Source organism: Delphinapterus leucas, unplaced genomic scaffold (assembly GCF_059928025.1).
Source record: "Delphinapterus leucas isolate spDelLeu-1000000601 "Yukka" unplaced genomic scaffold, BTC_Dleu_Yukka2 spDelLeu_asBTCV2_sq25, whole genome shotgun sequence".
NCBI lineage: Eukaryota > Metazoa > Chordata > Mammalia > Artiodactyla > Monodontidae > Delphinapterus > Delphinapterus leucas.
Genome location: NW_028322234.1, coordinates 15,303,619 through 15,315,847, shown reverse-complemented (window position 1 = coordinate 15,315,847; position 12,229 = coordinate 15,303,619). Strand labels below are relative to the sequence as shown.

General features: G+C 57.4%; 1 protein-coding gene across 1 annotated transcript in view; it reads right to left on the bottom strand.

Annotated features, from left to right (window-relative positions):
* The window catches only part of PTPRS (protein tyrosine phosphatase receptor type S), a 103,521-nt gene that overhangs the window by 18,326 nt on the left and 72,966 nt on the right, over positions 1 to 12,229 (bottom strand). The window contains exons 9-13 of the mRNA XM_089905611.1: positions 11,228 to 11,361; positions 10,839 to 10,983; positions 5,488 to 5,793; positions 3,919 to 4,112; positions 1,538 to 1,655 (exon numbers count right to left, since the gene is read on the bottom strand). Of these exons, the coding sequence (XP_089761737.1) occupies positions 1,538 to 1,655; positions 3,919 to 4,112; positions 5,488 to 5,793; positions 10,839 to 10,983; positions 11,228 to 11,361 (897 nt within the window). The remainder of the gene's footprint in view (positions 1 to 1,537; positions 1,656 to 3,918; positions 4,113 to 5,487; positions 5,794 to 10,838; positions 10,984 to 11,227; positions 11,362 to 12,229) is intronic.

Genomic DNA, 12,229 nt, shown 5'->3' with positions numbered 1-12,229 from the left:
CACCGTGCAGCTTGTGGGATCTTAGTTCCCTGACCAGGGATTGAACCTGGGCCCTCCACAGTGAAAGCGTGGAGTCCTAACCACTGGACCGCCAGGGAATTCCCAAGGGGTTGCCATTTTTAAAAGTAGTCTTGGGAAGGCTTTGCTCAGAAGCCAAGGCTTGAAGGTGAGGGAGGGAGCCGCGGGGAGGTCTGGGGGGAACAGTGATGCAGGCAGAGGGAACAGCCAGTGCAAAGGCCCTGAGGTGAGACTGTGCTGAGTGCAAGGAACAGCGAGGAAGCAGGGGACTCAGAGGACCCGACAAACGAAAACATCAACAGATGTCACAGCAGGCCCGCATCTATGTTTCTCCTTCTTCTGTTAGTAAGTCACTCAGCTCTTGCCTGATTTATTCACCCCTTGCCTCCTGCCGGCATCTAATTAATATCCATGGAACGTAGGAGTGTCCAAAACCCTGTCCCTGCCCCCATGGTTCTCACAGTCTGAGCAGTGATCAATGTGTCAAAGCCCTGAGAAGCCCTGCAGTGCTGAAGCTCTATACATGAAACCAGGCTTCTCCACTGCAGGACTTATCAGGACCTTTAATGGACGGTGGTGTGAACAGTCACAGTGTATGCAACAGGTTCTGCTTAGCAAGCATGGCTCTGATGCAACGTCCCTGAGAGAGGACGGCAGATCACAGGAAGCTTCCTGGAAGAGGCGACATGGGCGCTAGAGGACACAGAGACTAGGCAGACGAAGGGAACGGTAGGGGCATGGGCTGGCAGCAGTGTGGAGGGGTGCTGTGTCCAGCTGGGAGGCCTTGAACATCAGGCTCTGTGGTCAGCAGTGAGGCATGGAGAGTGAAGCAAGTGGGGTGGAGGCCATGGGGGCCTTTGTTCCTCGAACACACCAAGCTTGTTCCCTCCTCTGAGCCTTTGCCCGGGCTGTGCTCTCTGCCTAGAATACCCTCTCCCCTTACATTTTCATGGCTCGCTCTCTCTCCTCACTCAGCTATGTTTGGCTGGTGAAAAACCAGCCTCTTGGGACTGATGGGAGGGGCCTGAGAGGGAAACTGAGGCAGGGCTGCCAGGAGAGGAGGCTTCAGGGTGCAGCGGGGGAGACGGGCACACCACCCTGAAATGACAACCCGCCTGGGGTGATCAGAGCTGGGATGGGGGAGGCACGGGGTGCTGGGGGCAGGAGGGGTGCGGCCTGACCAAGACTGTGGCATGGGGGTGAGTGGGGAAGGCTTCCTGAGGAGGTGCTGACTAACCAAAGACCCAAAGGATGCAGAGGAGACGGCCAGCCCGGAGAAGGGTATCCAGGCAGGGGGAACAGGAGGCAGAGGGTGAGGAGTTAAGAGTTGGCTGTTAAAGGTTTCCATCTGGCTAGAGCTGAGCGGGGCTGGACCACACTGGGTCTTAATATCCTCTGGAGTAGCTCCACACCTTTGCTCTCCCTGTTCCTCCTGCTTGGTGCATCCTCCCCCCCAACAAGGGCTCAAGAACTCTGCAGGGATGCTCTGAGGGCAAAGGGGCCATAGAGGGTCTCGCACCTGCTCCCTTGGTCACTACCACCTTGGGTTTACTGCGAGCGCCATCGCCTTTCATGGTGTAGGCGGCTACCGTGATGGAATAGGCGGTCTCAGGCTGCAGGTTTGTGACGGTCATCTCCTGCGGGTGGGGTCAGGGGTGGGGAATCAGTGACGCAACCAGGGCTGCCCACCCTCCTCCCCCTGCTAGGGACAAGCAAGGCAGACACGGGGCCCAATCTGCGGGCAGAGACGTGCACCCGAGTTCATGCACAGACCCCGACACGTAGCACGTCCATGCTGAGATGGGCACACGTGGCCTGACATCTGTCATGGACCGCCTGGACCAGTGCTGTTCCTGCCCCTCTGGTCCCCAGCTACCACTTTTGCCCCACCCCCGTTCTCTCCTCCCTGCAGTGGCCCCCAGAGGGTGCCTGTGAGCAGCTGAGTCAGGTCTCCAGGGCTCTGGTCTCCCTGGGGGCAAAAGCCCAAGTCCTTCGCGCCACCAGAAGTCCTCTGCCGCCCACAAGGCCCTGCACGACCTGCCCCTGTCCCCTCCATGCCCTCACCTCCTCCCTCGCTCACTCTGCTCCAGCCACACGGGGCTGCCTTTCTCTCCCTCCTCCAACCAGACATGGTCCTGCCCCAGGGCCTTTGCACTGGCTGTGTCCCCCCCACCCGACACCTGTCTCCACTACATCCATTGTTGTGCTGGAGATTCCTTATACCAGCTCTTGAAAGCCAGCAGTCGAATTTTCAGAAAATTTGCAAGCCACTTATTAAACAGCCGTTATTATAAATAAAATTATATAAACGTACGATCAAATAAATAGTAAAAACAAAGGTAATAAGTACTCAAAACCCACCCCTCCGTCATTATTTTACCGTTGTTTACTATTATCTGTGTCCTCGAGATTATTCTATTCTGTCTCTTATATCTGTGCGATACAACTACTATACAATGACGAGCTACCACAAATCTGGTAGGTAGCTTGAAATCGACACGGTGGGAGTATTTACACCATGGAAGAGGGCAAATGCTACCAGTCAGGATTGTGCCCACCCGACAGCTGGCTGTTCAAGCATTTACACCACTATCTATGCCCCGTCCCCACCAGAGCTGTAACTAGACACGTGTTTGTGCCTTGTTCCAAGTAACATCCCTCTCCCCTGAACCGTGACCCCCAGGAAAACGGGCTCAGGCGTGTCCTGGTCACTGCCGCATCCATGGCACCTAACTCAGGATCAGCAGGTGCTCAGTAAATCACTGCTCATTCAGTGAATGACAGAGCACCCTGACCCTCACACCCTCACACACGTGTCCATGTTTCCCATACATGCATACCCACAAACATGTCCGGCATGCCTGGGTGGCCCCAGGTCAGGAGCATAGGAGGGGGGACAGGATGCACAAACAGAGGGTCTCCTGCCCCTGAGCCTCACATTCAGTCCTTCCCGGGGTCTTAGTGGGTTGGAGGGTCTGAGCCAGAGCCATGTGGGAACCTCCCCCCAGACTGGGGTGGGGCGGGGCGGGGCGGGGGAGAAGCAGAGCTACTGGAGTGGGTGGGGCCGTGTCAATTTAACATCAGGCTTGGGGCTGTCAGAAGAGCCTGTGGTCCGTATCTTAGGGGCAGAAAGACAGCCCAGAGCCACACAGTAATCCTGACTCTGGTTCAGGGCCTCCTGCAGGCCTCCTTTCCCACCTGGGGCCCACTGACCCCTCTCATCACGCCAGGGCCAGAATGAAGGGGACACTTTGGCCTAAGAGAGAAACTTCGAGGTCAGGAAGGGCTGAGTCAGGTAACAAAAGGGTCGGGCTAGGCTGGAAAGTGACTCAGTTTCGATCTGCCAGGCCTGGGTGCCACAGGGGAAGCTGTGGGCTGGAGGAGGGTGGTTAACGCTGTGAACAGCTGGAGCAAAGGTGTGGTGGAGAAGACCCAGGCCGGGAGCTAGGCTGGAGGAGGGAAGTGGGGAGGCAGGAGGCCAGCGGAGTCCAGGGGCCATTCAGCTAAGAATGGATACCTCCGTGGTCCCTAGCAGAAGCCCATGTGCCTGATGCAAAGCCGAGGCTGCCAGCTAGCTCCAAGAGGTAACTAGGTGTGCATCGGGGGCCCAGGGGAGGAGACCCTTTTACAGGGAGCGTGCAGGGGATGGGGTCACAGCACTGCACGGCCCGCCCGCGGGAAGAGCACTGGCAGCGGCTCGGGGTGGCAGGGGGGCACTACTTACATATTCGGCCGTGTCGTCCGTCTCCCACTGAGCGCGGGAGGAGGCGGCAGGGGAGAGAGGAGGAGGTGAGCGGAGTAGCCAGAGACAGAGAAACGCAGAGAAGCAGCGAGAGGGCGGGAGCGCAGGGGGCCCGGGCCCCGCCCCACCGCCAGGCCCCGCCCCGGAGCCCCGCCCACCTGGGCATCGGCCAGCATGATGTCCTTGATGCGCGGCGGCCCTCGGGCCTCAGCGCCCTCCATGCGCACGTAGTGGACCTGGTAGCCGCGGATCTGGCCGTGCTGCCGACCGGGCGCGGGTGAGCGCCACAGCACGCGAATAGCCGTGGCGTTGAGCGCCTCCGCCTCCACCTTCCGCGGCGGCGCGCTGGGCACTGGCGGGTGGGGGGGGAGGGGAGGGGAGGGGCGGGCGGGGCCGTTACTGGGGTGCCCAGCCCTGCCCCGGGCAGCGCCACTGACCGATGCCAAGGTGCCGAGTGACTGCCGGTTAACCCGGCGCTCTGAGCGCTCACCGCTGGCCCGGAGGGAATACCTCCTTCACGCTTCCCACAGCCCGGGGAGGGGGCTCTGATGGTGCACCCCATTTACAGACGAGCAACTGAGGTCCCCCAGAGCCTAGGTCACCTGCCCAGGGCCACAAGACATGAGCGGGCCGTGCATGCCCCACTCTAAGAGGTTTACCCACACTGCTTCCGACCTCAGAGCATCCCTTCTAGATAGGGGTCCTTATGCTCCCTTTACAGATGGGGAAACCAAGGCACAGAGAGTTGATCCCAGGACCACAGGGTTATCAAGAGGCAAAGCCGGGATGGGAACCCAGGCAGTCCAGCTGCACGCTCCTACACACCCTAGGGTGCAGCCAGCCCACTCCGCACTGGAGCACTTTTTCAACCAGCCCCCAAGCTGAGAGCCCTCGCCACCCACCCCACCCCCACCCCAAGGCCTGGCGTGAAGAACCGCTTCATTTCTTCCCCATGGTTAGGACAAAATGTTGGGGCTGCCAACCAAAACTTCCAGGCCAATGGCTCAGAAAACAGCTGGTCCTGGTTTCCTGCAATTTTATTGGGGAAGCTGCCTGCTTCATTTTGCCCCATGCCCTCAGCTTCTACTGTGTGACTAGCGTCTTAGAACTTTCTAGCTCAGCTACGGTGGGAATATTTACACCACAGAAATCGGCCAGTGCTACAGATCGGTCTCTATGCCCCAGAGAGCTGGCGGTTAACCACCGTCAGCACGCAATCTACCTACTCTCTAGGTAGGATAGCTCAGACCCAAGTAGCTCCAAATCTCAGGTTATCCCTAGAGTCTAAAAAACCAGCTTTCTGGGGTCAGGGACCATAATTTTTGTTGCAAGTGCTGCTTGCTGTTTCCTACACTCCGTTTCCATGGCTTCCACCACCGGACCAAAATACAGGGCTCCCCGCTTAACGTTCCAGGCCCAAGGCTCAGAGAGAAAATGTAGCCTGGAAGGTCCAGAACTGAGAATTCCAAGATCAAGGAGCCCGGTTGGCTTGGGGAGGCTGATGGCCACTTGTCTCCTTCTCCTGATTATGGCTTCTATGGTTGGCTAAAAAGTTCATTCGTTTTTTTCCATAATATCTTACTGAAAAACCCGAAAGAACTTTTTGGCCAACCCAATACCTTCTGACCACCAGCCAGCCCAGTTTTCCAGGGACAGAAGGCTCCAAGGCAGGGGCCGGGCTGGGGCCTGGGGGGTCCCAGGGGTCCCAGGCTGGGGCCGGTGCTTACCGTCCTCGTCGGTGCGGATGACCACGGGCGAGCTCTCGGGCCCTGGTCCCACCTCTGTGTGAGCGACGGCGGTGATGCGGTACTCCGTCCACTTGTCCAAGGCCTCCAGCAGGATCTGGGTGGTGGTCGGGGGGATGCCGTTCACCTCCTTGGGTTGCGGGTCCTCTGAGCCCAGCGGTCGGTAGCGGACGCTATAGCTCACCAGGGCCCCGTTGTGCGTGTCCGGTGGCGGCGGGCGCCAACTTACCAAAATGGCCGTGGAGCGCGTGCTGACACATTTAACGTCTTGAGGGGGGGCTGACGGTTCTATTGGAGGGGGGGGAGAACGTGGGGGTGGGGAAGGGAGGCGGGATGGGCGGGGAGGGGGTGGGGAAACAAAAGATGGGAAAGAGAAAATAAAAAAGAAGATGATAACAAACAAAACAGAACCAAACCAAAGAGAAGTCGAACCCAAAAGAAGCGGGTGTCAACCAAAGGTGAGATGGGTGGGTGGGTGTGTGGGCGGGCGGGGATGGGGGCAGAGAGGGCTGGCCAAGAATGCTGCACTCACCACATGGGGCTGCACTTGGCACACAGTAGTTCTTAGGGAGAGGGTAGCCACAGTCCCCAAGGAGCATATGCACGTATGCTGTGCACCGTGCCAAGCGGAACAGCAGTAAAAACCCCATTTACTGGGCACCTACTATGTGCCAGGCACCATGCCAAGTGGAACAGCAGTAAAAAACCCCATTCACTGAGCACCTATTATGTGTCAGGCACGGTGCCAAAACAACAGTAAATGTACTTATTTATTGAACACCTACTGTGTGCCAGGTATAGCACCAGGAACACAATGACAATAAATGTACTTATCTATTGAACACCTACTGTGTGCTAGGCACTGTGCCAGAAGAATAGCAATAAAAGCCTCACTTATTGGGCACCTAGTATGTGCCAGGCACCGTGCCAAGCGCTTCACACAATAACAGTAAGTGTACTTATTTAGTGAACACCTACTGTGCACCAGGCACAGCACAGGAGCAGAATGACAGTAAATGTACTTATTTATAGAACATTTGTGTGCTAGGCACTGTGCCAGAGGAATAGCAAAGCTCCATTTACTGGGCACCTACTATGTGCCAGGCACAGCACCAGGGATGGAATAACTGTAAACACTAATTTACTGAATACCTACTGTGTAACCGGGGAATAGCGGTAAAGCCCCATTTATTGGGCACCTACTATGTGCTAGGCCTGTCTCTAAAAGCTTCACACGTTAACAGTAAGAGCATCTACTTACTGAACACCTGTACTGCCAGGGACCCCAGAGGGCAACCCTGTGGTTACTTCTTGGCCTCACTTGCAAAGAAAACAATGTCTGAGTCTTGGGCACCTACTGTGTGCCAGTTAGCATGCCAAGGGCTATACAGAGTAATAATAAAAGCCCCTGTGTATCGGACACCTACTGTGATGGCACTGGGTCAGGGCTTTACAGATAACACAGCCCACAGTTAGCACCTACTGTGTGCCAAAGTTTTAGTAGCTCATAGTTCTTCTGTTTTGAGCCCCTACTGTTCACCTGATGCCAACCTAAGCCCACTGCAGATCAATAGCACGTCTCATTTACTGAACACCTACTATGGGCTGGTCACTGCAACAGCCCTCTGAAGATGAAAGTAGCTGTTGCCCTTTACGCGGTGCATACTGCATGCCAGGCACTCTGCTAAGGTCTTTATTGAAACAGAAAATGTTCCCACATATTAGGTACCTACAGCATGCTAGGTAGTATACTAAGGACTATGTAGAACATTAGTAGTTCTCATTTCTTAACAGGGCCTACTGTGTGTCAGGCCCTGTTATATCTGGATAACAGTAATAGTCCCTACGTTTTAAGCGTCTACTATGTGTCAAGCACTGTGCTAATGACCTTATATAAAAATAGTAATAGTTCTTACTTATTGAGCACCTACTATTTACACACACAGTTCCAAGAACCTGGCAGACAACAGTTTCATGTTTGGAGCAAAAACGAAACCATGCTAGGCCCTTCCAGACTGACAGTGGCTCCCATCTGAGCACCTACTATGTGCTTAGCACCAGGCCAACCTCTTTAAAGTGCCACTTATTGAGCGCTTACTGGATGCCAGGCACTGTGCCAAGGGTTTTGCAGAGCAATCATCGTAGCCCCCATGTTTAGGGGGACCTACTGTGTACCTGGCACCAGGTTGACCTTGTTACAAGCTACTAATAGCTTCCATTCATGGACTGCCAGCTCTGTGCCCAGCACCCTGCCGATCCATATTTAGACTGAAAGTGGCAGCTGCCATTTATAGAGCACCTACTGTGTGCCAGGCAGCATGCTAAGGACTTTGTTAAATAACAGTGATACTCTCCACATATTAAGCATGAACTGTGTGTGTTAAGGGCCTTATGGAGTATCAGTAATAGTCTCCATGTGCCGAGCACCTACTATGGGCCAGGCCCTGTGTTAAGAGCATTACTGATGATAATCCTCACGTTCTATACGTCATCTGCACGCCCAGCAGCATAGGCCCTCTGTAGACTCAAGATACGGCCCACTGATCGTGCCTCATTTAATTCTCATGACCCCCTTACGTGGCTGGAACTAGCACCCCTCCACCCCGCCCCCATGTTCCAGGTGGGGAAATGGGTTTCAAAGCCCACCTGGTTTGCCTGGCATTCTTTTATCACTGGTTGTATAGCTACTGGGTGCCAGGTCCCACCTGTTCTGGGTGCTCACCTCCCATTTTACAGGTGAGGAAACAGGCCCAGAAAAGGCAAGTGGCCTGCCCAAGGGCACATGGCGCGAGCCAGGCCTTGAAGCCAGGCTCAGCTGCTGTCCGTGGGCTGTCTTGGTTGAGGCTGGGAATTCAGACCTCAGCCTGTGCCTTAATCAGCTCAGGCCAGCTGAGGATGGCTGGAGCCACACCCCCTCAAATGCCCATGACCCTAGAGCCCGCCTCGTCTGGAGGGAGGCTCAGAGAGGTCACTGGCCTTGCTTGAGGTCAAGGCATGTAGAACCTTCACCATCATGCCAGCCGCACTTATTCACTGCATGTATTTACAGACCACTTACTCTGTGCACACCCCATGCTAGGGTCTGGGACCCAGAGGTGAATCAGAGGCCCCCATCCTCAAAGACATCAGGCTACCAGAGACCCCAGAGGCCACTCCAATGGCTTACTGCAACCAGAATGACTCTCTGGCCTCACTTAAATTGAAACACTGGGGTTCTCTCCTCTGGAAATAGACACTTGGGGGTCCCCTCCCCCATTTCTTGACCAGCCACCCCAACCAAATGTGCCCGGGGGGAGTCAAGCAGGAGTGGAAAAACCAACCGAGGAATGTGCCAGAAGGAATGGATTTGCTAAGAAAGGGGAAGGAAAACTCAAACCAAAACCATAATGAAAGAAGAAGCAACGATGATGGTGATGATGATGAGAAAAACCATAATAAAAGAAAGAAAGACGCTTTCCAGAAAACTCCCAGTCTGGTTACCTACCTTCCACTCTTCAACTGCTAACTTAAAAGACTTTCTTACGAGGGAGGGAATGGCGGAGTGCTGAGCTACAAGGCCAGACCGAGCTCTGGGTGGGTCTCTGGCCGCGAGCAGGCGCGCAGCCCTGCTCCGGCCCCAGTGTGGGCACGCTGCAGTTCCGGGCTGGCGCTGATGAGGCAGGAAGGTTGGACGGTGTCTGGGGAGACCCACGGCTGAGTGGTCTGGCCTCCACCTACCCTTGAGTTCAGCCTAAGAAGCCCGCACTCCCCGGGGGTGGGGGTACGCCTGGCCCTGCGTCTCGGCTGCCAGTTCTCTCGGGCCCCACCCGTCTTGGGGTGCGAAGTGGGGAGTCCCTTCTCCCCCACTCCCTGTCCTGGGCCGCCCCAGAGGTTCGGAGGTTCGCGTGGCTGGGCCAAAGCCGCTTTCTCGACGACCTTGGAGGCCGCCTCCTTCACAATCCGGCCCAACCTGCGTGACTTGTCGGGAGGGTGCGGGGCAGCGTGGATGCGCACATGGATGCGCGGTGTGGGGGGGAGGGGCGTGGTTCCGGATTCCACGTTCCTGGGCAGGTGTGCCACTCGGCAGTGGGGTGCAGAGTTTAGGGGACTGAATTTGGACTCTGGGCGGTCTGCACAGCCCAGAGCTGCTGGGGCACAGGCTAGGGGGCACGCAGGGTGGGCCGTTTTTGTGAACCCGCTGGAGACCAGCGCGTACTCACCTTTGCGGCACCTGTGCCGGTCTCTCACGTGGCCGCCCAAGCCACAGGACACCCTCACTGATCGCCTCACGCACAAACATTCCTGTGAGTCGCGCAGCTCTCGGCTCGGCCCCAGTGGGGCGGGGAGGAGGGGAGGGGGCAGGGGTTGACAGTGGGGTGTTGTGTCTCCAAGTCCCCTGATCCCAGCGGCTCAGACACCCCGGCCCAAGTTGCTGTCACTCTGGACTGACCCGTGACCCTCTGTGTGCGCACGCCTGGGGGCGGGGCAGGCGGGGGCTTGAAGGTTTGAACACTGAGGCAGCTTCCGGAACAAGGCCTGGGGTGGCTACCCCGTGACTGACTGAGCAGGGGGAGGGGAGAAGAAGAAAGGGAGGGTCACGGCGGGGGCCACTTGGGCCAGACTGAGCACAGAAGAGGGAGGAGGGGGAGGCAGGGAGGCGGCGGTCGGAGGGGCCTGCCTAGGCCCTGAGCTCAGAGCAGGCAGGGAGGGCGCAGCGGGCGCCACGGTGTGGCCCAGGGCCAGCTGCAGTGTCCTGGCCAAAAGGTGACTTTCTGTGACAGGGAGGCCAGGCGGGCACAGCGAAGAACTCCAGGAATTGGAGGGCCCTATGTTTTGGGGGTCCTGCACTTCCCCCAGAGCCTGGCATCAGCTCTGACTCCCCCGCGCCCCCGAGCCCCTTGCAATGGGGACCCAGACTTGGGGGCAAGAAGGGCCATCTGGGGAGGTAGGATCGTCTCTGCATCCTCTGCTCTCTCGGAAGGATGGGGCGTGAGCTGTGACAGCATCACAGACCCCTCCAAACACCTGTGAGATGGGCGCAACGTGGCCATTCCACTAACCCCAAATCCGGGAAAGGCAGAGGAGAGAGGAGGTGCCATCAGCGAAACCGGCCACGGCTGTACCCCCAGGGAGATGGAGAAACTGGAGCCTGCGGGGTCCACGGGTGAGCCCCTCACTGCACTGGTGGGGGAACCGAGGCGCAGCGTGGACGCAAGCACGCCCGAGGCGGAAGAGCGAAGCGGGACGGGCGGAGGCGCCCCCCACCCTTGCGCAGGCCCCGCCCCGGGTCTGTGCGCAGGCGCCGGCCAGGTGCCCACCCCCGCAGTTCAGGGCGGGGTCCGCGAGACACCTACTGGACTGCAGCGTGCGCTGCCGCACCACCGAGGTGAAGGCGCCCAGGCCTTGCGGGGAGCGCGCCGCCAGGCGGAAGGCGTATTCGGTGTTGGGCTTGAGGTCGTCCACCACGAAGGCCGTGGCCGGGTCGAAGGTCCTCCCGACCTGGGGGCGGGGCGGGGAGAGAGACGGAGATGGAGAGAGACAGCGAGAAACCAGAGGGATACAGACACAGACCTCACAGAGTGATGGAAATGGAGGAGAAAAGAGTGTTGGAAAAATTAGCAACGGACAGGGACAAAGAGAAGGGGGGAAGAGAGACATTCCGGCACAGGCTCGGGGAGACAAGAGAGTCGCCCAGAGTGGGAGCCGGCGGCGAGCGCCAGCCCGCCTCCCCCCGCCCACGCACCTCTCTGCCGTGGTCGCCTTCCCGGAAGAGGAGCTCATACTTGATGATGCTCTCCTGCCGCGGGGGGCTCCACGAGAGCCCAATACTCGTCTCCGACTTGGCCTCGGCCCGGAAGTTCATGGGCTGGCCAGGCACTGCGGGGCAGGGGGCGAAGAGGACTGGCATTGGGGGGCGGCCTGGGAGGGATGGGCCCGCATAGGGTATCCAACCCGCCAGGTTCCCATTCTCCCAAAAAGGGCCCCGTGAAGCTCAGCACCACCCTAAAAGGAAGGGCTTGTTAGGCTCTAGATGCTTCTGGAGTGTTCTCCACTGTTCTTATTTCTCTTATTTTCTCAGGGACCCCCTACCACCCCTTGTTGTCAGCTGCCCACCCCAATCCCCCCATCCTCTCTGTTGCCAGTGGGAAAACATTTTTTAAAAATCCCCTTCTCAACGCACCCCAGCATCCTCCCCATTCCCCCAGTTAAACAGAAAACTGGTGGGGACCATAATTTGGAATGTGGATCTCCACCCTGTATCTGATTTATGGCAGCAGAGTTCCAAACCTCCTGTCCCTTTGCTTGGGCAGCTGCCTGACTCTTCCTGGATTTGAGGTTCCAAAGCCTGAGTCCGTAAGAAAAAGCCCAGAAACCTGCAGAGAGCGGGGGCCCCATGCACCTAAATGCTCCACGCCCCTACCCCACGTCCTTCACCCCGGCAGGTGACAGACCAGCTCACAGACTTTGGGCTAACACACTTTCTATTATTTCAAAATGGGCGGCATGGATCCCTCCAGTGAGAGCAGCGAACAGGGGTTCTCAAACTCAGAGATGGATGGGAGCCAGGGCAGTTAACAGAGAAGAGGGAGGCGAACGGAAACCACACCCCTTTTCTCAGATGCAGCCGGCGGCGGCATCTATCTGGATGCCATTGGATGACCGATTGTAGCCCTATGGGCTTGCCAGATCGGATTTTCCAAGGGTAGCCAGAAATCTGGGTTTTCTAGGACAACCTCCTGCTTTG